We start from the raw sequence: 26,522 nt of genomic DNA, 5'->3' as shown, positions 1-26,522 counted from the left end.
GTTTGAGGAAAAAAGAAGAAAAAATGGAAAAATAAAAGAAATGGTACAACATCGTCATTACTTAAAAGCTTCACAGAAACCTAGTGAGTCATGTTTTACTAATTTTTCTAACCAAGAAGTTACTCACTAGGGCTATAACTAGAATAATACATTTTTACATAAAATAACAATACGTTTGTTTAATCATATGGTATTTTCCATCATTAGAAATAGATTTATAATAAAAGCCATATTTGATTGTATTCTCTGTCTATCAAAATAAAATAAAACTTTTTTCATATTTACAGAGAATAATTCCCAAGTGAACAACACTCTCTCCAACCCACAGAAATCACACGCACATAGTTATTTTAATAATTCACCTTTGTTAGTAAGGGCATGCGCGTAATTTGCACGGGGGTTACGGGGGTCATGACCCCCTCAAAAATCAGATCCAGCTAATATAACCCCCCCAATATCATCACATCATTCAGATTAAAATAAATATGAAATATTCCGAATTAATACTTTTGTTCGTTTTCTTTTTTAATTTCATTTTCCAGTAAGAAAGACAGTATCATATTTTAAATAATCTGTAATGTCCCCCCCGCCTACCGCACCGACTACTTGGTATTACCCAACCCGCTTTCTCTACCAAGTTTGTTCACACTATTTTCTGCGCACTGTGCGCAGTCGCTGCTGGGATGAATGGTTGGAGAAAGCTGACGGTGCATGCTAACGGATGGAAAGATTAAATAGAACACTGAAAGCCAGCCAGACAACGATTTTTCATTGTTGGTCGACACCAGCCAAAAAGAGGAAAAATCCTGACCAAACGGAGGTCAGCCCAGCATTTCTCAAAGGGCGCGGGCGCGGCCCGCTGGTGGGGAATAGAGACATGACAAGTGGGGCGCGACAAACAGGTTTTGTGCCCATCTATTTAATTCCTTTATTTATTGACCATACACTCAAAACATAACAAAGACACATTTTAATGTAAGCCTTGCTTAACCTTCTCACACGTAAGTTTAAAAGTTGTTCAAGGCTACCGTTATTGATCGTAGTATCACTTTATGGTTCCCATGGAGACGCGTCATTCATTGCTTGTCACACCATGGTCACACCGCAGCCACAATGATCTGCTTTTATTTCGTTCTTTATTAAAAATTTCACAAATTTGTTAGCTATAGCAGGATATATCATATATTTCGATTCTCAAATATGTGCAAGTGGATGTGTTTTGTTGTTCAAACACCTTTATAACGATCGCGTTAGTTGAGCTGTATGTGCAACGTATTTTAGGTAACGTTATCTTATTGAAAATACTTTAAAAAATACGTAACGTTACATTTATTAGGAATTTACTACCTCCGGCTCAATTTGAGATTATTATTATTATTATTATTATTGTTATTTTTATTTATTCATTATTATTTTTTTGTTCTTTTTGCATGGAGTTTGCAAAGTGACAAAATGAATCAAAGCAAAACTAACGTTACGTTTGCCTAGTCCACACTTGTATTTTCTCAGTTTCTGAATTTGATGTTATCAGAGGCTAAATGCAAACACAATTTTTTTTATCTACTTTTGAGTCTTATTTCATGCAAAGTGATAATATAATTGCACTTTCATTTTCTCTATTTGAAAGTTTTTAATGCTGTTATTTTGATGTTAAGTTTTTAAATGTGATGGGACAGGTGGGGCTCGGACCCCTTTCCTACCTCCGAAGTGGGGAATGGCAGAAGAAGTTTGAGAAACACTGAGTTTTGGTGATGCCCACCAATATGTGAAATCTGTTTAGAATAAAGGTGCAAGCTGCACTCCAGTGTGCCAGCCTGTATTGTGTAATGTATTGAGAGTTGAATTGTGCATTATACATTTGCTGCATGTAGGTGCCAATACAGTGATGCAATTGATTAATCTTTAAGTTCTTGTTTTTTTAATAAGATATTGAACACACACAAAAAATCAATTAAATGGAAGCTGCCACTGCTGGCTAGTGCTTAAACACTTAATTTAACTACTGTGTGTCATTATGGCAAAATAGTCATGAACAGCTGCATTTACGTTAAGTATCCTAAATCAGTAAAAGTATCACAATGTATTTCTAATACAGGAACGGCAAATTAGCATGTTACCTTTTACGCAAGAAAATTATTCAATAAATAAATAAATGAATTAATATGCCACGAGTTTAACCCCCCCAATGTTAGACCCAAAGTTACGCCCTTGAGTAAGGGGCATGCTTTTTTAAATATTTACAGATACATTATTGATGCTTTACTTCGTGAGCTTGAAGAACTGTCGGATTTTTTTTGTTTGGAAATGCATTGTAAGAGTGATACACAAAAGCTTATTTTTTGTTTTCACACGGAGCGAAAAAGCAGATGGACACGGCGTGGGAAGGACTAGTAAACAAACTTCAGTCGAGCAGCTCGCTTTTACCACAACAAAACTGAAATATTATACTCGTATGATTTTAAGTAAGACAGTATTTCACTCAAATCTCAAAAAGATTGTTCTTTTTATTGTTCAGTAGAAATGTAGTATAGCAACGCTTGCTAACTTGCTTGTTTCTTGAGCTGTCTAGGAAAAACAAAGCGGCAGCACAGTTTTCATTGACTTCATGTTGTGACTTTATATAACGTTAGATCACATTGATTTTGAATGCATACAGAAAAAGAAAATTACACCTGTTACACTCGATTGATTTCGAAATCTGCTTCATACCAGCATATCACGTGTGCTGAGGAGTGACTGATTTTCAACACAGACACACAAGATGTTGAAGTTTTTCGGATTCAAGAATGACGGAGCGAAAAAATCTTCTGAGAGGGAAACTGATGGATTTGTCATCATTGGTAAGTCATTTTATTTTAGGAGCACCTTTCTGAATGTCTAGATTTTTTTTTTTTAATAATAAAATGAAATCTATCTATCTATCTGTTTATCTATCTATCTATCTATCTATCTATCTATCTATCTATCTATCTATCTATCTATCTATCTATCTATCTATCTATCTATCTATCTATCTATCTATCTATCTGCCTGTCCGTGTGACCATCCAAAATATTGTTAATAGGAAACTATAAATCCAAACGTTGTTTGGTTAATTCCCATCCACCACAAGAGGGCAGTATAGTTCAATCCTCACATTCACTGTCAATGTAGTTCATCAATAGTAATAGTTAATACAATTCTATTTAGCCTTGACGTTTTTTTTTTTCCTTAATGTGAAGTAGTAATAAGTCAGGACATGTATTTTGGGTTCTCTGTACCTCTGTGGACCACCTTTCCTGTACCTGGAGTGGATACAGATGCCACAGCCTCGACAGTTAATACAATGAAATTACATAGCATACCTTTTGTTGTGCTAGTTGCAACTTGCAGTAATAAGGTTTTATGTTTTTATGCCTCCCAGCCTACATTTTACTGTATTAGAGGGAATGTAGGTCAAAGGGAAAGAGAGAGATCCCTTGCTTCATAAAAAGCAGGATATGTTTACTGAGGGCTTGAGCCAGATTTGAATAGCTCACACCATGTGCTCATGTAGTTCGAGGAAATATTGGTAACCAGGGAATGGAAAATTACTGCTGAATATTTGAGGATAGATGGATGGCAAACTATGCTGGTTCTCCAATTTTAGGCTAACCATACTGTGAGAATGTTTTGGAAATAAACAGAGATTCTCACAATAGGAGAGTGATGCCTTGATGCTTTTAATTTGAAGTTAACATTTGTATGAAGCCTGTCACTTAACTCTTATGAAAATAATGTTAACTGCTATTAAATTATAGGCTACTATTGGCAAGGCCGCATGGCCTACAGAAATATGTAAGTAAATAGGCTCAGTTTTTGATTTTATATTGACTGTGTTCAGTTCTGGGATGTATAAATTATTATTATTATTATTTTTAAAGCAAAGTCTTAGTGTTTATTACAAACTGATTATAAATCTATTATTGTTCTATTGATTTCTGAGTCATAATCTTCAGCAGCATTTTAGGTTCATTTTGAAACAAAGTACATCACCCAATGTCTATTTTGATTTTTGAAACCTCTTTTATTCACTCTTCATTATGGGTTTAAGGAGTGTGCTTGGCAACTGGAACACAAACGGTACGTGATGTAACATTATGAAATTAATCCGGTCCAGAGTGCAGCTTGCTTCATGTGAACCAGCCTTAGTACTTTAGGGTAAATTGTAGATTAACTCAACTCAAGCATGATTCCTGAACTACATTGAAGTGCTCTGGTACAACCTGGAACTAGACTAAAGGGGTTCAAACACGGGACAAACACATGAACGCTACCTTCACACAGCAGTAAAACACACTTGTCGATTTGGTCTGGAGCACTAAATACGGTTCAATCTCAAATTGACTACCTGAAATTTTTTGAGAATTTTTCCTGTATGAATGGAATCGCAATTTACAATTAGTCTATCATGTCATTGATATATAACACTGCGCATAACTCCTACTCAGTGTTGGGTAAGTTACTTCTAAAAAGTAATTAATTACTAATTACATCATCAATATTGTATTTAAAATACTTTTCTAATTACTCTGTCTGAAAAGTAATTGAATTACTCAACAAGTAATTAAACAAATTACTTCTTAAAATCCCTATAAACCTCGACCGGATAGATCGACAATAGAAATGAAACTCTTAATAATTAAATATGAGTCAAACATGGAATAGTTTATCCTTTTAAAGCATTTTAGCTTTATTTAACATTTCAGTAACAAATGTAACCTTTAGTTAAACAGAATTCCTCTGCTACATATCTGAATAACAAAAAAGGTTAACTTAAGAGAAGTTACATGACATGTATCAAGCTGTAAACATGAAACTTGCTTTCAAAACAACGAATACAATATTATATGTAGGCTAGTCATGTGTGTCAACAAAACGAACTCATTTCTAATTCACTGTAACCTTTAGTTAACGGTCAGAATTCCTCTGAAAAATATCTGAATAACAAACAAGTAATAAAAACTCGGTGAGTGTTTTAGCGCAATTTTTTTTTCACCTCATGGGATCACAACACTAAGAGATAGTATATCTTTTCATGGATTTTTTTTTGTGCATTCCCGAGATTAGACCTTCCTTAAAGGAGAACTCCGGTCAATTTTAACATTGAGCTCATTTTTTTGTACATTTGGAGTGCTGTCAATACAGAGAACAACGACAAAAATCGGTGTTGCCTACACCGAGTTATTCTATTTTTAAAATTTGCACCCTGTTGACTTCAATAGGGCAAGTACTAAACCTGCTTTTAGCCTCTTAACATCCTTGATGTGTCATTACAAGTGCACAGAAAATGTGAGTGATTCCTTCAGAGTGAACACGAGTGAATCTGACTGCAGTAGATGTGAAAGAAATGTATAAAAATGATGTTATTTAAGCCAGCGCAAATACCTGTGTTTACATCCTGTTTTCGGGTGAAGTCCAAAGTAGTCGATTGCCGAGTTCACGCGCATAGGTTTAGTACCTATGATCACACGCGTGAACTCGGCAATCGACTACTTTGGACTGAGCGTATTTAACTCAGCAACTGGAATGTCAGTGATCCTGGACAGGGCATCGTGAAATGAATTCCATCGTGTTGAAGTAGGCACTATGAGTTTTTTCTTGAAAAAATGATCTACTAACTCTGAAGCCACAGAAGAACGTTTCGCTTTTGTCCACAGTGCAGAACACTTTGAAATAGCACTTCTGTACATGACTTTGGACTCATTTGCTGTTAGCCATTTCTCAACATCATGAAAAATTAAGTTCAGTGTGTGTGATGCACACCTTAAGTGTGGAGGGAGAGAAAACTGTCCATCAGAGTCTGTGGAGAGAGTCTGTGCAACATCAGTAAATGTCACCTCTTCATCTTCCTCTGACTCCTCATCAGAATCTGATTGCTCGAACATTCTAAATGCTTTGACAAAATTGGATCCGTTGTCTGTCACAGTTGCTGTCACTTTAGAGTTAAGTCCATAAACTGAATGGACTTGTTCGATTTCATTGGCGATTACATCATATGTGTGTCTCCCTTTAACCCTTTAACCCTTTTACAAGCTAATGCTGCGTGTCCGCGTAGAAAAGTAGAAGGATCAATCCAATTTGCCGTCATTCCGAGAAGACTTTTGTTATGGCTCGTCCAAATGTCGGCAGTCGTGGAAATATATTCCAAACTCTCGAATGTCCTTTTTAGCTTGATTTCCATGTCAGTGTAACACTTTTCGATCGGGCAGGGCTGCTTTTTTGCCACACACAGGTATTTTGTTTAGTATGCGCCTAAAAGACGGAGACTCTACAGTACGCAGAGGTAGCATCTCTTGCACTAGGTAGCCTGCAATCATTTTTTTAAGCTCACCTTCAGACACTTTCTGCACCGCCTGTGTAAAATCAAGTTGGTTGCCGTAGCGTTATCTGTCGACGATAGGGTGACCAGACGTCCCGAAAAATTCGGGACAGTCCCGAAATCTAAGCTGTTGTCCCGAATCCGGCCCTAATTGTCCCGAAAATTATACTAAAGCAAATTCTTATATTGTCTGATAAAACATTAAAAACTGTCCGTGGAGGTTGAGTCGTCCTGCAGCCAGCCCCCGCCGGCTGCTTATTGGCTGCACCATCTTTTTCTTTTTCTTTTTCTTTTTTTGAAGTTCAACAAAGATACCGTAGGCGCGAATTAAAATGCATTGATAAGCGAGCGCGAGTTGCCGCAGCCGCGAGGACAGTGAATGTGCAGGCAGCCAGTAAAGGAGTGATTGATCGGTCGCGGCACTGTGTGCAAAAAAAAAATTTCGGCCTAATGTCTGATGTTGGGTTTCACAAAGCAAATCATCTACACAATTATTTAGTTTTCTTATTTAATGACCGACAATTTCGTCATAATAATAATTTTGGCATAAGGCTTATTAGCGTTAGACTTATAGCCTGAAATGTCTGATTTACGCAGTTACAACAGTCTTTTTTTTTTTTTTTTTTTTGGTCACAATGAAATTTGAGTTCATGATTTTAATATTGTTTTTTTGTGGCAGACTAAATATTAATGACAGACTGTTGATCTTTATATGTTTGATTATTATATGTTTGATTCAAATATGTTTGGTTCAGGTTTGAAAATTCATCTTATTATAGGCTATGTAGTCTAATAGTAGGACTACCCCAAGCAACACACTCTCTCAAACCCCCAACCCCCCCCCCCCCCCCCCGTCCCGAATTTCAGCCAATCTCATCTGGTCACCCTAGTCGACGAATATGGATCACTCAAAAGTGTTCGTCGATGCTGCCTTGTCAGGTGCTTCAGGAGATTACTTGTGCTGTATTTACAGCGGCCGATAGTTTTTTCTCCCCAGGACATAGCTTACATTGTACCGTAATGTTCTTGTCTACCTGTGTCAAAAATTGAAATAATTGGAATATTTCCATTTACTAAAACAGCCACTCGCTTCTACCGACATCTTCCACTTCAGACAACGTAACCAACTACCGCGCCGCGAACTCGTCACGCGCAACTGCACTACAGAACGATTTTAAAGAGGCAGCGTTCACTTTTACCTTTGGCGATACATTTAGTTTTTAAATTCAATATTTATTTATGCAAACCTGTTGAACTAATTTACAGTATGTAACGCTAGTACATTATAAGTAACTGTAATTAAATTACCTAAAAATTAAAACTAATCCCTTACTTTACCTTTTCAGTAGATAAGTATTTTAATTACAGTAACGCGTTACTTTGTAACGCATTACACCCAACACTGCTCCTACTGAGTGTGAGCGGTTCATATGAAGTGGTGTTCACTGCAGAGTCAAATGACGTCCAGCTCTCTGGACATCATGGGTGGAGCTTGACCTAGTCCAGCTCCACCTCTGTTGATCTAATGGCTGGAGGGATATAGTTATGGGTAGGGTTAGGGTGTGGTTGGACCTTCTAGATCCACTCATTACGCCCAGATTACGTGGAAGGGGATCTGTACGTCATGCTCTATTCATTGGCTCTGCAGTGAGTGAGCAGCCTCTCATTCGGTTCACCTTCAGCACACTAGAACAGGCCCAAGGAACTTGCGTATGCGGCTGCGGTAACATGCTGACAGCACATAAGGGACACAATATAGGCTTACTTTACATTGCATTATTTATCTGTGCCACAGATCCACTTCTCTTGGGGAAAGAAATTCCTTGCTTTGACTTTGAAGTGCAAATGAGGCCATATATGATTTGTAAAATGGCAAACAGTAGGAGCTTAGCAAAGGATCAGTTTATGTTCCATGTCAACTCACCTTTATTTATCTATCACTTCATACAATACAGATTGTTTCAGCTTTGGCTGCGTTTCCATACCATTCAAATTGCACCAATTGAAAATACGGCCAATACGCTTTTTTTTTTTTTTTTTTTTTGCATTTACAGTTCACCTGGTTAGTCACATCATTCTTTAAAGAGGGCATGGTATGTTTTGGACAGAAGACAATTTGTTTATTAAACTCATAAAAGACAAAAGAATTACGCGTACTATAACATCCCAGAAACACCTCATATGTGGCCACTCCCAGTATAAGGGGATTACCATTAATTGCCATTAATGCCTGGATAACATGCTTACGTCTCCTTCAATTAAAATTAATGGCTAGTGCGGTGGCAAGAAACGTAAACCTATATCCGTCCGTCACCATGATATTTGGAACAAGGACAGTACAAGCAAAATGTTGAGTTTTGTAATTGTTTCCACTGAATTATTTAATATAATATTAAATGCTCATTCACAGAAAGAACAAATGCTATAACAAGTGATAAACGTCTTGGCCTCCACAATCCACACCAAGACAATAACATTCAAGCACCTGAGAACACTACACCCAGAACGCACGCTTTAAAGACAAATGGATTTGATTGGCTGTCAATGTTTTTATTGGTCACCAGCCTGAAAGAAATCGATCTGAAAGTGATTAAAGCCAGATCGTTGTTATCGTTACGGTTGTGGTGTGGGTGCTATTTTTTTTTTTATTTTACTTTGATTTATAGTTATCGTTCTTGGTGTTAATATTGATTCACTGCTGAAGTTATCCAGCCAATAGTACTGAGTAGTGTTCTACTTTTCTTAATATTGTTTTTTTATTATTTGACTTTAGATGCTTGTGTAATGTAAAGGCTTCCAGTGAATGAATTCAATAATTGTGCTCTTTCACCCTTTCACACTAATTGTGTGTTTGTTTTTTCCGTATTTGCTATTAAAGCTGAATAAAATTGATTTGAGACTTTATTACATTCCTGAAGAGCATGTGTTTAACATCTGGTCATAAACGGATCAGGTCTGTTAGTGATGAACCAAAATTTTGGCAACCAAAAAATATGCATTTTTTCGGTTTCAGCCGAAATCATTTAAACAATGCTGTTTAATTAGCACTTCTCAAATTATGCTTTTCTCCAATGATTGTATGTGCAGTGCACATCCAAAAAAAACTTTAGAGCAGGTGCATGACCAAAAACACACAAAAAGGCCTTAAAAAAAGAACAAAAGGAAAGCAGACTATCACAATGCTCTCAAACTTTAATACAGTAATAGACAATTTATGTTTTGACTCTTTCAGCGTTCAGTGTCAGGTTGCAATATGTAAAATTTCTTTGGCTGAAATATCAAGAATCAGCTCACTGTGGAAAAACTTTTCTACAGCTTGATTTATTACCTGAGAACACAACAAAATGTTCAGAACACCTTATCAGCAATCAAACCAGAGTTCAATTACCAAAACTTTACTTTCAGTTTTGATTTTCAGCTACAACATCAAAACATTAGGGAAATGAAACTTGAATTGTGGTTTTGGTTAAAAAATATATTTTGGTGCAATACACCCCGTTGGTATAGGGAAGGTCTTATAAGAAATTCACTCTTACAGTGTTTCGCAGCAAATAATTCACTGTCGTTTGGCGATGGAAGTTTGATACTAAATGAGGAACAGAGAGCATTGCCCATGCAAAAAAATTAAATAAAAAATGAAAGCAGAGAATGTGACCCACATCATGATGCAGTTGGAAACTGCAGTCCAGGAGGTACAGTGACTTGAACACAAACACCAAGACCTAGTGGTGACCTCTGTTTTTTATATATTGCTGTCACTTGTGAACGCCCCTTTAAACGCAAGTCATACAAGCTTTTTCCCAGAACATAAACAATGGACACCATCTCAGAGGAAGTTATTTGTGGAGGTGTTGTGAAGGTGTTAATAACACAGGGAGGAGCCGTGGTGTGTGTGAAGGCCCCAGAGGTGAGCAGACGATCACCAAGACATTCAGCTGTGTTATTTTCAGGAGCAACAGGAAGAGGCTGGGTTTCATTTTCAAGCAGGAATTACACCATCTACAACTTCAGACAGGAAAAAGATGTAAATATAGCTGCGAGCAGCGATTGCGGGCCCAAGCCGGTGGCACCGCCAACCTGGTGCCTTTAGTACACTAAAGGCACCGGGGTGGCGGTGTCACCGGCTTGGGCCCTCCATCGCTGCCCGCAGCTATATATATATATATATATATATATATATATATATATATATATATATATATATATATATATATATATATATATATATATATATATCAGACAAGTAATATTCTTTGTCTTGTCACTTAAAAAAAAAAAAAAATATATATATATATATATATAATTACCTTTTTTTGGATGCTAAACTATTGTTTATTATATGCTTTGTACTTCACTCACGTTCCAATATCGAAGGGAAAAATGATCCTCTTCACATGCGCAAAAATGTCCTTGGAAAATTCACAGTGGAGCGGTGCATACTGTGATTGTACGAATTGTACTACTGACTATTTAGAGCAGTGTAATCTTTATATGTTAGGTTGACCATTTTATTATTATATTTTATTAAGTCTATAATGAACAGGCTGCAATGTCAAGATTGCAATGCTAGTGTGTGTGTGTGTGTGTGTGTGTGTGTGTGTGTGTGTGTGTGTGTGTGTGTGTGTGTGTGTGTGTGTGTGTGTGTGTGTGTGTGTGTGTGTGTGTGTGTGTGTGTGTTCATGTTTTTCTGTCCCGGTGGGGACTTTAACCTGAATGCACACAGACTCATGGGGACTCGTATCACAGTGGGGACCTAAATAGAGGTCCCCATGGGTAAACAAGCTTCATTCAGAATGAGTTTTTTTGGAAATGTAAAAATGCAGAAAGTTTTCAGTGATGGGTAGGTTTAGGGGTAGGGTTAGTGTAAGGAGATAAAATATACAGTTTGTACAGTATAAAAATCATTAAATCTATGGAGAGTCCCCACAAAGATAGTAAACCGTGTGTGTGTGGGTGGGTGTGTGTGTGTGGCGTGGGCGCGTTTGAACAGTGGACACATAAAAACATACTCCGTCATTATACAGGACGACATTCAAACTGCAAAGTGTTAACTTATATTTGTGTACAGTCGCAATAAAACACAACATTGTGCTTTTGTAAAATAATTTCAAGCAATCAACCCCCGAAAGGCGCTAATTTTAAAATTAAACTAAAATGCTCATGGCTGCACGGGCATTCATAACGGTGCACATCCACGGCGAGGAACGAGCAGAACAGAGTGAACGTTTTTCAGTTAATTCCTACTTCCATAGGAATTAATTTGAAACGCTCGCTCAACCACTATCAATGTCAGTGTGGACGAACATATTTTACTTTCGTTTTTAAGTTGGCGATTCAAAAGCCCCCAGCGGTGTCACATGTCGATTAACCGGTGGTAAAATATTCTCACCGTCACATACCTAGTATATTTTTAAGTAGATACAATAGGCCTACCTGATTTTGAACACAAGAGGGCAGTATAGCCCTATGTATGACTTGACTTTTATGGGACTAAATAGTACAATTACTATTTTTAAACTTATAAATATTTATTAAATTGAAAAAAAAAAGAATAAAATGGGTTTAGTTGTGATATTTTTATACTTTTATATAGAAATAAATGGTGTTTAATTACATTTTTAGAAGATGAGGCTTTAAGTGTTACTTTACTTTAGTCCCTCACTATAGCAAAACCGTTTGAGATGTTTAATATCCGTTCACAATTTAGCATCTTTAATGTATCTTTATCATTTTGAAAAAGTTTGGTGTGAATAAAATAAACCAGTTAGGAAGAGTAGCTAAAAACTCTGTCTGAGTCTGAAATATCCAAAAAATCCACATTCAAACCAAAATATCTGACTTCCTTTTGCTCTGAGCTAATAACTGTAAATGAGAAAGATGTCCGGCTCGGTGAGACCAATATATATACTGATTTTTGTAACTGTTGGTAAAACTAACCCACCCACTTTTGTCAAACGCATGTTGAAAGTGACACACTTCCTGCTGCCAGTTGGTGGCGCTATAACTTTGACTCACGATAGTTACATCCATCTGATCTGCCTCTTACCACGAACACACTGCTAAAGTTTCATCAAGATCAGTTAATGTATGCAGAAGTTATAACACTTCGTCTCCTCTCTTTTCTCGCCATAAATTTGTTTCCTCGCCACGGCCAAACCGTTCGAGATATCAAAAATCCGTCCGCAATTTAGCATTCTCAATGTCTTGACTTCATGCTGACTGAGTTTGGAGGTGATTGAATGAATTCTCTAGGAGGAGTACATCACATTCCACAGCAAGCGTTTTCCAAACAACCCATAATAGCCGACTTCCTGTTGGGCTGGCGTGAAACTTGACAGAGGGAAAGTTGTTCAGCCCGATGAAATCTATATGTGTACCGAGTTTCATATTAATTCATGCAAGCGTGTTTGATATATGAACCAAGTTTTCAGACCCTGTTAGAGGGCGCTGTTGAGCCCCCCTGCCACGCCCGTTTCTGAAACTTTTCACATGTCTACTGGCTAATAAGTGTTATGTGTCTGTCGAGTTTCATCCAATTTCAAGCATGCTAAGAGTTTCAAACGCATCCGAAAAGAATATTAAAATTTGATGCGTTGCCACGGCAACAGTATCTAAGATATCAATAATCCTTTCACAGGTCTACATCTGCCGTGTGTTTACATTATACACATAAAGTTTGAAGCAAATCGGGTAAAAGTAAGAGGGTGACTTCAAAGCATTTTGAAAGTGACACACTTCCTGCTGCCAGTTGGTGGCGCTATAACTTTGACTCACAATAGTCACATCCATGTGATCGGCCTCTTACAACGAATACACTGCTGAAGTTTCATCAAGATCTGTCAATGTATGCAGAAGTTATAACACACTTCCTGTGTCCCATTATTCGCCATAAATTAGTTTCCTCGCCACGGCCAAACCGTTCGAGATATCAAAAATCTGTTCGCAAGAATTCATCCTCAATGTCTTGACTTTATTCTCACCGAGTTTGGTGGCGATCGGATGAAATCCCTAGGAGGAGTATTTCACATTCCATTGTATGCGTTTTCCAAAAACAACGTATAATAACCGACTTCCTGTTGGGCTTTTGTAAAACTTAGAGCACGAAAGTTGTTCGGCCCGATGAGATCTATATGTGTACTGAGTTTCATATTATTACATGCAAGCGTGTTTGATTTATGGACCAAGTTTTCGGACCCCATTCCAGGGGGCGCCGTCGAGCCCCCCTGCCACGCACCGGTACCAGCTTCAGCCCGGCCCTGATGGCCGCGGGTTCTGACGTGTGTGCAAAATTTCAAGAGTTTTTGAGCATGTTAAGGGCCCCAAAAGTGTCAAAAAGGCAAAAAAAAAAATAATGAAGAAAAAAAAAATATATAGCTGCGAGCAGCGATTACGGGCCCAAGCCGGTGGCACCGCAACTAAAGGCACCGGGGTGGCGGTACCGCCGGCTTTGGCCCTCCATCGCTGCTCACAGCTATATTTATATATATATATATATATATATATACATACATACATACATACACACACATACATATATATGTATATATATATATATATATATATATATATATATATATATATATATATATATATATATATATATATATATATATTATTGTTCAAAAGTTTGGGGTCAGTAAGATTTTTAATGTTTTTAGGAGAAGTCTCTTCTGCTCACCAAGGCTGCATTTATTGATTAAAAATACAAACAAAAACAGTAATATTGTGAAATATTATTCCAATTTAAAACAGCTGTTTTCAATTTTTAAATATTTTACATAGTAATTCATTTCTGTGATCAAAGTTGAGTTTTCAGCATCATTACTCCAGTCTTCAGTGTCACATGATCCTTCAGAAATCATACTAATATGATGATTGATGCTCAATAAATATTCATTATTACTTTCAATGTTGAAAACAGTTGTGTACAGATTTTTTTTTTTCAAAATGCTTTGATGAATGTAAAGTTCAAAAGAACAGCATATATTTCAAATATATATATTTTTAACATTATAAATGTCTTTACTGTAACTGTTGATCAGTTTAACTCATCCTTCATAAATAAAAGTACTGATTTATTTTATTTATTTCCCCAAAAAATAAAATTTTAATTATTACTAACCCAAAACTTTTGAGCGGTAGTGTTTAACGTTACAAAAGCTTTAGATTTCAGATAAATGCTGTTCTTTTGAACTTTCTATTCATCAAAGACTGTACACAACTGTTTTCGACATTTAAAATAATAATGAATGTTTCTTGAGTATCAATCATCATATTAGAATAATTTCTGAAGGATCATGTGACAGTGACGACTGGAGTAATGATGCTGAAAACTCAGCTTTGATCACAGGAATAAATAATATTTTAAAATATATTAAAATAGAAAGCAGCTGTTTTAAATTGGAATAATATTTTACAATATTACTGTTTTTGTTTGTATTTTTAATCAAATAAATGCAGCCTTGGTGAGCAGAAGAAACTTCTCTGTTATGTGCGCGCCACAGACTGCACGCACGTCCGCTTAGAGTTCCGCCTTTTGCCTTCCGTCAATATTACGTTATTAGAAAAATATTTTTTTAGAGAATCGATTTTTTGACATTTGTGAATCGATTCAGAATCGTCCACGTCCGCATCGCGATGCATCTAAGAATATTTTTTTTCTCCCACCCCTAGATTTCATACAACAGGTTAATAAACAGTTACAATTAAGTCACTTACATTTTAGATGCAATGTTGACTGTTTCTGTTCTGTTTCAGCAGCGAAAATAGTTAAACAAAGATCACGGCAGAACCATCACGCATCACGTGTTTTCTCATAACTGAATGATTCAGCATTTTTAACGAATCGGTTGACTCAAAGATTGAATGATCAATCCATAAACATCTGTCTTAATCATGATCGACTCATTCGAACAAATCGTTTGAACGAATGAATCAATGACTCGCTTATTAAGATGGATGCCTGGCGACACCTAATGGCGGTTTAGTGTTGTTTAAAAGCATCATTCTTTCCCACATGTGTGTGATTTGTGTGTGCAACATTATCATTATTTTTCTTACACTATTATATTAGCGATTTAAAAGCACCCACTTGTGTCACACGTCGATTAACCGGTGGGAAAATATCCTCAGACACATACCTAATAAATGTATATTTAAATACAATATTGGCCTACCTGGTAAAAAGTTTTATATACTATTTTGATGTCCTTTTGGACACAAGAGGGCAGTATAGCCCTATGTTTGCTTTTTTGTTGAACCAAATAGCACTAAATAGCCTGTTTTAACTTTTTCATTCTTCTTGAATTGCAAAAACAGAATAAAATGGGTTTAGTTGTGATATTTGTATACTTTTATATAGAAATAAATGGTATATAATTACATTTTTAGAAGATTTTTAGTGTTTCCTTTTTAGACATTATTTAATCCCTCGCCATAGCAAAACCGTTTGAGATATTTATTATCCATTCACAATTTAGCATATTTAATGTAGTTTCATCATGTTGAAAAAGTTTGGTACGAATAAAATAAATAGTTTAAGAGGAGTGGCTAAAAATTCAGAGGCTGATTTTGCAAAAAAAATCACATTCAGACCAAAATATCTGACTTCCTGGTGGCCAGAGCTATTGAATGTAAATTAGAAAGTTGTCCGGCTTGATGAGAACAATATACAAACTATTTTTTCTTTACTGTAGTTAAAACTAACCCCCCCACTTTTGTCAAAAGCATGTTGAAAGTGACACACTTCCTGCTGCCAGTTGGTGGCGCTATAACTTTGACTCACAATAGCTACATCCATCTGATCGGCCTCTTACCACGAACACACTGCTGAAGTTTCATCAAGATCAGTTAATGTATGCAGAAGTTATTCCACTTCCGTGTTTCTCTTTTCTCGCCATAAATTCGATTCCTCGCCACAGCCAAACCGTTCGAGATATCAAAAATCCGTCCGCAATTTAGCATCCTCAAAGTCTTGACTACATGCACACCGAGTTTGAAGGGGACACGGTGAATTTTCTAGGAGGAGTATTTCACATTCCACAGCAAGCGTTTTCCAAACAACCCATAATAGCCGACTTCCTGTTGGGCTGGCGTAAAACTTGACCGGGGTAAAGTTGTTCGGCCCGATGAGATCTATATGTGTACCGAGTTTCCTATTAATTCATGCGAGCGTGTTTGATATATGGTTCAAGTTTTAGAACCCCGTTCAAGGGGGCGCTGTTGAGCCCCCCAGCCACGCCCGGGTTCCAGCTTCAGCCTGGCCCTGATGGCCGTGGGTTCTGACCTGTGTGCAAAGTTTCAAGAGTTTTTGAGCACGTTAAGGACCCCAAAAGCCCCTGAAACCTTGATTAACAATATAAAAGCAATAGTCAAATCCCCCCTCCCCTTACACACACACAGACACAGAGAGAGGGAGAGAAAATTCTTCAGAAAATCCACATTCAAACCAAAATATCTCTCTTCCTGTTGGTCGGAGATGGTTAATGTAAATTAGAAAGTTGTCCGTCTTGATGAGAACAATACACATACCAAGTTTTGTTGCTGTTGATAAAACTAACCCCCCCACTTATGACTAAAGGTGGCGCTACTGAGCCCCTCACCACGCCCGTTTCTGAAACTTTGCACATGTCTACTGGATAATAAATGTGATGTGTCTGTCGAGTTTCATGCAATTTCAAGTATGTTAAGAGTCTCAAAAGCATAAAAAAAGAATATTAAAGTTTGATGCGTTGCCACGGCAACAGTATCTAAGATATCAATAATCCTTTCACAGGTTTACATCTGCCGTGTGTCTACATTGTACACATAAAGTTTGAAGCAAATCTGGTAAAAATAAGACAGTGATTTCAAAGCATTTTAATAGTGATGTACTTCCTGCTGCCTGTTGGTGGCGCTATAAATTTGACTCACAATAGTCACATCTGTGCGATCGGCCTCTTACAACGAACACACTGCTGAAGTTTCATCAAGATCAGTTAATGTATGCAGAAGTTATAACACACTTCCTGTTTCATTTTTTCGCCATAAATTCGTTTCCTCGCCACGGCCAAACCGTTCGAGATATCAAAAATCCGTCCGCAATTTAGCATCCTCAATGTCTTGACTTCATGCACACCGAGTTTGGAGGCGAATCGATGAATTCCCTAGGAGGAGTACATTAAATTCCACAGCATGCGTTTCCAAACAACCCTAAATAGCCGACTTCCTGTTGGGCTGGCGTAAAACTTAGAGCACGAAAGTTGTTCGGCCCGATGAGATCTATATGTGTACCGAGTTTCATATTATTACATGCAAGCGTGTTTGATTTATGGACACGTGTTCGGATCCCGTTCCAGGGGGCGCTGTTGAGCCCCCCTGCCACGCCCGGGTACCAGCCTCAGCCCGGCCCTGATGGCCGCGGGTTCTGACCTGTGTGCAAAGTTTCAAGAGTTTTCGAGCATGTTAAGGGCCCCAAAAGTGGCCGAAAGGTTGACAAAATAATAATAATAATAATAATAATAATAATAATAATAATAATAATAATAATAATAATAATAATAATCCTACCGAAAACAATAGGGCCTTCGCCCTTTCAGGGCTTGGGCCCTAATAATCCTTACGGAAACAATAGGGCCTTCGCCCTTTCAGGGCTTGGGCCCTAAATAATAATAAATAATCCTACCGGAAACAATAGGGCCTTCGCCCTTTCAGGGCTTGGGCCCTAATGATGCGAACGGGTCTTGCATGGAGAATGCCTTTTTATGTTACACAGCATTCGGTCTAGTTATGGTTTCAAGGTGTTGCAGGTTACTCTTAAGTAACACCGTTGATTGTGGCTGTAAGTACGTAGAAGGAATGCTTTGTAATATATCTACGATAGTAATCTAAGAAAGTAATCTACCTTGTTAAATGTAGTTAATCCAGATAATTGTCCTGGCCATGGAGAAAAAGTTATTGAAGTTATCACTTTTTGAAAATCAAGCCGTTGCCGTAAAGCGGCTATGACTGGCATTGGGAATCGCTATGCCTTTCTTCTGTGATTGATTTCAAAAGTATTCATTGTGTTTATTCTTTGCCTTTCAGGTGAAACTGTCGAGGACCAGCGACGGAAGATTCAATCCATGAACATTGAGCAGCCTGCAACAAATGTAATAGTACAACCATCTAAGGTGTGTTTTGTTTCACTTAATAGAGTGATCCATAATTACATATACTTAATGATGGTATGACAACAAACTTCTAACAAAATTTAGGCTAAGTCATCATTCATTTATAATCTTCCCATCCAGAGAGCTATTAATGTAAGACTTTGTATGAATTTGTACAATGTGATTCGTATGGAAAAGCATTAGTAGGGCGTAAGCAGATAATACAAACGTAAAAATTTATTCGAATTACCCACCAATTTTCCAAAACAAAACAGTTACAAATTGCTGTTGAAGTGTGTTGAAACTGCTGTGAACCGGATCAGCGGGTTTATTGAAAGTATAGGCTCAAAAGATTGAACAACTCACTGACCCATTGGTCCAGTCCCAGAGGTTCACTGGTGGGCAAGATTATCAGTGAATAACAACTTAAATTTTAGTCCATTCTTCACATAAATCTATCATATAGCAGAAGACTGTAAATGTAGTGCACATCACAAGTCATATAGACAAAATTCAAGGTGCAGTCACATTTACCGTTATTTACATGGGCAAAACTCAGTCATTTCATTAGGAACCCTGGAATTTCCCGTAAGGGAGAAAAATTTCCACAGGAAGATTTGCAACAGGTTTAATTTAGTTGAACAACAGAAAGCTGCTCATTTCTAAAGTGACTTTTGTGTCACTTTGATCGATACCCTATTAACAGTGGACTTTTTTGCTGGCAAATTTTCACTAGTGTCACCGCACCTTTATGCTTCTTTTAGCCATTTTTGGATAAATGTGTGATTATTTGGAAAAGAGCATAAAGACTTGATGATGTAAATGCTTGTTGAGGAAAGGTGTGCTGTTACTTTTTTTTTAAGTGATCAAACTGAGTTTGACCTGGCGGATGATAAAACATCAAAACATTCTTTGCTTAGAGCTGAGTATCAGTAAACACAGAGTTTGCTACGTTTTCAGTATGATCCTAATTAAATCTTAAGGATCAATCATAGAGTCCTCTGTGTTAGTGGGCCGGCGTGATTTCCATATGCTGTGTGCTGGGCGCGCAACAGCACTGAAGAGAGAAAGATCCCCTTGAGTTGCGCTGGCCGAGCGGGTGTGTGACAGGTGCCAGGTGGCAGGGCTTGGACAGCGCCAACATGTGCCGCTGCCATTCAGCAATCTGTTCCAGCACCGCGTGGAGACATATGGCTAATGAAAGACGCTCAGTCTCACTCTTTCTCATTGAATATGAGAGGCTTTCACAAAATCCCAAAGCCTAGAGTCAGTTATTGGGGTTGTGTATGGGATAAGTGCGGTTTACAATCACGTGGACAAAATAATGGAAAAACCACATGAAAATCATCAGCTGTCAAAGAGGCCTGACGGTGTGTAGTTTGCGATGTGAGTTTCCAAAGAATTAGAAGTTCCAAAGAGGTCACATGATCACAAAAACAGCACAGTGATTTAAAGCAGAGTTTAGTTTAGTTCCTCAACCCCAATTAAACACACCTGAACCTGATTATCAAGGTCTTACTAGGCATACTAGAAACTTCCAGGCTAGTGTGTTGAGGCATGTTGGAGCAAAACTCTGCAGGACAGTGGCCCTCCAGGACTGAGGTTCGACACCCCTGCTTTAAAGCTTTAGTTCACCCAGAAATGAATATTCTGTCATTATTTACTCACTCTCATATCGTTACAATCCCATAAGACTTTCATTCATCTTCGATGCACAAATGAAGATATTTTTTAATGGAATTTGAAAGAACAGAGGTTTGTTCTCATGCGTCAAGAAAGTAGAGTTGAGCTTCCATTTACTATATTTGAGTGCTCTATGTAAGTTCGCTGATCAATCAAACCACCCGATTTATATGGATTACTTTTACAAGCTCTTTATGAACATTTTGAACCTCCGCGATTTGGGTGAATGGACTCTAGATTAAAAATATCTTCATTTGTGCACAGAAGATGAACGAAAGTCTTATGGGTTTGGAACGACAGAGAGAACTGTTGACAGAATTTTCATTTTTGGGTGAACTAACCCTTTAATGTTAGTCACAATGAAATCAAAATAGAAAATTCTTATTTTTTTATGGAATGGTGCAGTGTTTGTTATAAAGGATTTATCTGGCCAACTGCACATCATTTATTATTTTTTTAAATGAATCTTTAATAAAAACATTCCTCTCCCTCTTGTAACATCTCGTCTCTGATGACGTGTGCACTGGGACAATAATCCCTCTTCTCCAGCAACCTGTTGCTAACATGAGATCACAGCAATTAACAAGGATCCAATCAGTTCCCAATGGACAAAATCCAAAAGGTCCAGCCGTATTTCTTTTTTTGTCTGTTTCCCTTGGATATACGTAGGCCTGTCACGATAACAAATTTTGCTGGACGATAAATTGTCCAAGAAATTATCGCGATAAACGATAATATTGTCGCTCTGAGACCATTTTCATTTAATATAATTATAATGGCATAATAATGCAGGTACACCTTTTCAACGATCTATAAACTTTTATTTCTAAAGAATATTAAACATTGAAAACGGAAAACATTTTAAATATCCAAAAAAATGAACAAAACAACCAAAAACAATGAAAGCAATGGACTCTTAGTGTCTGTTAACAAAATAAATGTCTGTTAATAAATAAAATGGATGTAAACAAAATTGCACTTCAAAAAATATTAGGCTAAACATTAGGCTTTAGACATTAGGCTTAAATAGTGATACATTCCATAACAGGCAAAACTGACAGTTAGGACCTTTGTAAACAAATTTTAAAAAGCCTCAACAAGCCATATCACACAATTTTGCACTGTTACTCCTGTTACTTTGTCAAGTGATTGTGTACTGTCGGGAAGACGGAGACGCTCTTATTGCGTGTGTATGCTACGCACTGAAAATACTTGGTTAGGATTAGGGGTGAGGAGTGCGTGCGTATTACACGCCATAAAGAGCGTATCATATGCACGCAAAAACTATTTTTGCCGTATAAATGGCACGAGAAATAACATTCGTGGTATAGATACGCATTTTCATGTGATAGGGCTCGCTGTCGCAACTCACAACTAGCGTCTTCTCTCTCTCCCGGCAGTAGCCGCAAACAGTCCCGCCGGCGCTTTCCCATACAAAGACCATGTCACTGACAAGCGCCGCGGTGCCGCCTCCCCACACAAAGACCATGCAACTGACAACAAAGCGGGTTCACTCCTCCTATACGCTAAAGAACCGAGCGAGAGTGGTCATCCAGACGAGGAAAACAAACAAGCATGCAAATGGAATTATCGCGGCCGGAAAAATGATCGAGCTCATTTTTTTTTATCGTGCGATTAATCGACTTATCGACTATCGCGACAGGCCTAGATATACGCCACAATAGGGAATGCTTTTCACGCTTGATGCAGACTTTTAGGGGGAAATTAATTGACACTACATGCGAAACATTGACAGGAACAGAATGACACTTCATAGGAAAGCTGTTAAATGCCACGAAAGCACATCCTCAGAAATGACCAGAGTTGAATTAGCAGTTCTGTGACTCAGTCGGACCACAAGCCTTGTGTTATGAGCTACACAAAGCTGCTATTCAGAAACCTCATTCAGATGATTAAAGGACAAGCTGAGAATTCTAATCAGTTACTTACCTTGTGTCTATCAAAACTGGTATGATTTAGTTTTTTCCTTGAAAGAATATCCAAGCTACTCTTTTCCTTACAATGAGTATGAATAGAGACCAATATTTCCAAGGAGAAGATTCAATTTTGAGTGAAACAAATTTTAGGCTGTTTCTCGCACAGAGCTATCATGTGGTTTCAGGAGACTTGGATTTTAGTGCAAATCACATGGACTGCTTTTACTGTGCTTTTTAGTCAGCTTTCGATCACCATCCACTTTCATTCGTATGGAAACTAAGATTTCCACCTTATTTAGTTCAGTTAGTTGTTCAGTGTTTTTGTTTCTCCCTCTATGCATTGTTCCAGTCTCATGTTACAGTAAAGAACTGACATTAATAGATCATCATTCCCTGTCTGACATGTGTTTGGCACTCATATAAGACAAACAGGAAAAGTAAGAAACCACCTCCGCAACTAAGACAACCATATTCTGTTTCCTGCAGCTTAAGAAAGCTTTGCTCATTTAATCATCGACAAATTAACATTTAGTTTCACATTTGACCTTACTTGATAATGCACAGGATTGACAGTGTCTCTTACTGGTGTATTAGAGCTGATTATGTTATAATACAGTACACCACTACACCCAAACTATTATATAATTTAGAATTTTTATTTGAACACCCTGCTATTTTGCAAGTTCTCCCACTTGGAGATCATGGAGGGGTCTGAAATTGTCATCGTAGGTGCATGTCCACTGTGAAAGACATAATCTAAAAAGAATTACAGAAATCACAATCTATGATTTTTTAACTATTTATTTGTATGATACAGCTGCAAATAAGTATTTGAACACCTGTCTATCAGCTAGAATCCTGACCCTCAAAGACCTGTTAGTCTGCCTTTAAAATGTCCACCTCCACTCCATTCATTATCCTAAATTAGATGCACCTGTTTGAGGTCGCTAGCTGCATAAAGACACCTGTCCACCCCATACAATCAGTAAGAATCCAACTACTAACATGGCCAAGACCAAAGAGCTGTCCAAAGACACTAGAGACAAAATTGTACACCTCCACAAGGCTGGAAAGGGCTACGGGGAAATTGCCAAGCAGCTTGGTGATAAAAGGTCCTCTGTTGGAGCAATCATTAGAAAATGGAAGAAGCTAAACATGACTGTCAATCTCCCTCGGACTGGGGCTCCATGCAAGATCTCACCTCGTGGGGTCTCATTGATCCTAAGAAAGGTGAGAAATCAGCCCAGAACTACACGGGAGGAGCTGGTTAATGACCTGAAAAGAGCTGGGACCACCGTTTCCAAGGTTACTGTTGGTAATACACTAAGAACTCATGGTTTGAAATCATGCATGGCACGGAAGGTTCCCCTGCTTAAACCAGCACATGTCAAGGCCCGTCTTAAGTTTGCCAATGACCATTTGGATGATCCAGAGGAATCATGGGAGAAAGTCATGTGGTCAGATGAGACCAAAATAGAACTTTTTGGTCATAATTCCACTAAACATGTTTGGAGGAAGAAGAATGATGAGTACCATCCCAAGAACACCATCCCTACTGTGAAGCATGGGGGTGGTAGGGACAGGGCGACTGCACTGTATTAAGGAGAGGATGACCGGGGCCATGTATTGCGAGATTTTGGGGAACAACCTCCTTCCCTCAGTTAGAGCATTGAAGATGGGTCGAGGCTGGGTCTTCCAACATGACAATGACCCGAAGCACACAGCCAGGATAACCAAGGAGTGGCTCTGTAAGAAGCATATCAAGGTTCTGGCTTGGCCTAGCCAGTCTCCAGACCTAAACCCAATAGAGAATCTTTGGAGGGAGCTCAAACTCTGTGTTTCTCAGCGACAGCCCAGAAACCTGACTGATCTAGAGAAGATCTGTGTGGAGGAGTGGGCCAAAATCCCTCCTGCAGTGTGTGCAAACCTGGTGAAAAACTACAGGAAACGTTTGACCTCTGTAATTGCAAACAAAGGCTACTGTACCAAATATTAACATTGATTTTCTCAGGTGTTCAAATACTTATTTGCAGCTGTATCATACAAATAAATAGTTAAAAAATCATACATTGTGATTTCTGGATTTTTTTTTTTAGATTATGTCTCTCACAGTGGACATGCACCTACGATAACAATTTCAGACCCCTCTATGATTTCTAAGTGGGAGAACTTGCAAAATAGCAGGGTGTTCAAATACTTATTTTCCTCACTGTATATATATACAATTATTATTACTATTTTTTATTTTTATTTTATTTATTTATTTATTTTTATTATATATATATATATTTTTGGAAAGAAGTCATTTATGCTCTCCAAGGCTGCATTTATTTGATCAAAAATACAGTAAAATACAAAAGATCTGTTTTATATTTGAATATATTTTCAAATGTAATCTATTCCTTTTCAGCATCATTACTCCAGTCTTCAGTGTGATACAAAACTACAAAACTTTTTTTTTTTTTTGTGTGTGGATTCTTTTATGAATAGAAAGTTCAAAAGACTAGCATTTAAAAATTGAAATCTTTTGTAACAATATAAAAGTGTTTACTGGCACTTTTGATTCATTTAATGTGATTCATTTAAAATTTTGCTAAATAACAGTTTTAAGTTCTTTAAAAAAAAATTCAAAATCTTACTGGCCCAAAACGTTTAAACAGTAGTGTAGTTGAATGAGAATTGTTTATTGTCTTGATGAAAATAATTCACATCTATTTACAAAGTTTTAAATGTGCTGCACATCTGTGCATCATAAGTTGTTTCAGACTGTTACGTTCAGCTTTAGTTGTGGTACAACATGACTTCCTTCATCGTGATGTTTTAGGGCTGTAATGAATCATCCACCTCATATGAGACCAGATTTCTCAGCTATGTGGCTGCAGGCTCTCTCTTTTTGGGGGTAATAATGAGACGAGGCACATTTCCTGACTCATTGCAGTCAGTCTTACTAATAACAAAAATGCTAAAGGAACTGATACCTGACGTATTATATCACCTGACCTTGAGCATTCAGCATTGATGGGGATTTAAAGAGCTAAACACCAGCTCACAGTCTGGTAAATGGTACTATAGTTGAGTCACACATGCTGTGATGAACATAATAACAGTACTGCTCTTCAACAGATCAGGTTTCTCAGTTTTCACTGTGGATTTTCTTTCTTTTTGTTCAGCCATCCAGTGCCGGGAACAGAGGATTTGCAGAGACTGCTCAGCCTTCCTCTCAGCCCACATCTGCTAAGATGTCCTCAGAAACGCACGGTGTGGACGCCACCCCCGCTCTCCCTGAACTTCTAGGCGATATACCGTTCACTTTAGCACCACACATCCTTGCCATGCAGGCAGGCCTGCCCTTTGTAACAGATATCACCTTGCCTCACGACATAAATGACAAACTAGCCAACTTTCGTTATGACTTCTCCTTGGAGAACTCGGTGCTTTGTGAGCCGTGACTCTCAGCCCATCAGTCATATTACTAACACGTGATGAACTATGAGCCTTTGGTTATCAAGATTCTCCTTAACCGCTTGCCTCTTAAATAAATGAAGATCTAGTTCCAGTTAGCTGAAAAAAAATCGGTCACTGACTATAGGGTGTTGGGCTCAAACGAACATATTGTCCATTTAGTTTAAATAAGTTAGTGAAGTTCGCATCAAGATGGTTTACAGTCTCTCAGGATCTTACACATGATTGTGTGAGATGAGTGTTACCGCCTCATTTAAAAACAGTAGATGAGTATTTATAAGATGACCTATGGCTTTACATTTTTCAAATGTAGTTTGTTTAAATTTTACGGGTGTAAATTCTGTGCAATTTAGCATTTTGACTCTGTGGGGTCCTGTAGCATAAGATGATATGCTGAAATTGTTTCGAAACTGTTATGTTTCTCAGTAGTTGCATTCGGTTGTTTGATGTTTCAGACATCGCAGTCTGCGTTGGCCTTCCTCAGTTTTTTCTTAGTTCTGCAAAGACTTACTGTAATTTATGGAACTGGTTTCAAAAAGTTTTCTTCCAGATCGTTCACTTAAACCAGTCATTATACATAGAAAGAATGATTTTATAGTAATCTGTCACTCAGCAATGTAATTCTTTAAACATATCTAAAATAAATAATTGGATAACAGATATAAGTATTTAATTCAAAAATAAATTATATTTTTAAAATATATCTAAATATTAAAAATGACAATCATAATGGCCTTTTGGCTAGTCCACTATATTTGCTGTAACTACAGTGAGTACCCATAAACCTTAAAGGTGTAGCATATCATTGAGTCAGTGTTGCTGTGCCGGGCCGTTTTGGATGCAAACAATGTTTTGATGGTGTTTACACTTAGGGGAATCAGTAATAAAGCTTATAAAACAACAAAAGCAGAGAGTGCTGCATGGTAGTCTTTACATAGCCACTGGTGCTCATTGGATCAAACTATAAAGGCG

General features: G+C 37.6%; 1 protein-coding gene across 1 annotated transcript; it reads left to right on the top strand.

The window, feature by feature from the left end:
• Window positions 1-2,351: 2,351 nt before the first annotated feature.
• Window positions 2,352-26,226, top strand: umad1 (UBAP1-MVB12-associated (UMA) domain containing 1). Its single transcript, XM_081376357.1, has 4 exons — window positions 2,352-2,462; window positions 2,713-2,840; window positions 18,404-18,489; window positions 25,259-26,226. Exons 2-4 carry the CDS (start codon window positions 2,762-2,764, stop codon window positions 25,535-25,537), a joined length of 444 nt encoding a protein of 147 aa, XP_081232483.1. The 5' UTR covers window positions 2,352-2,462; window positions 2,713-2,761; the 3' UTR covers window positions 25,538-26,226.
• The last annotated feature ends 296 nt before the right edge of the window (window positions 26,227-26,522 follow it).

The sequence above is a fragment of the Scardinius erythrophthalmus genome, assembly GCF_964197995.2.
Source record: "Scardinius erythrophthalmus genome assembly, chromosome: 10".
In the NCBI taxonomy this organism is placed as follows: Eukaryota; Metazoa; Chordata; class Actinopteri; order Cypriniformes; family Leuciscidae; genus Scardinius; species Scardinius erythrophthalmus.
The sequence above is the reverse complement of the archived record's forward strand: the minus strand, read 5'-3'. Positions and strand labels throughout refer to the sequence as shown.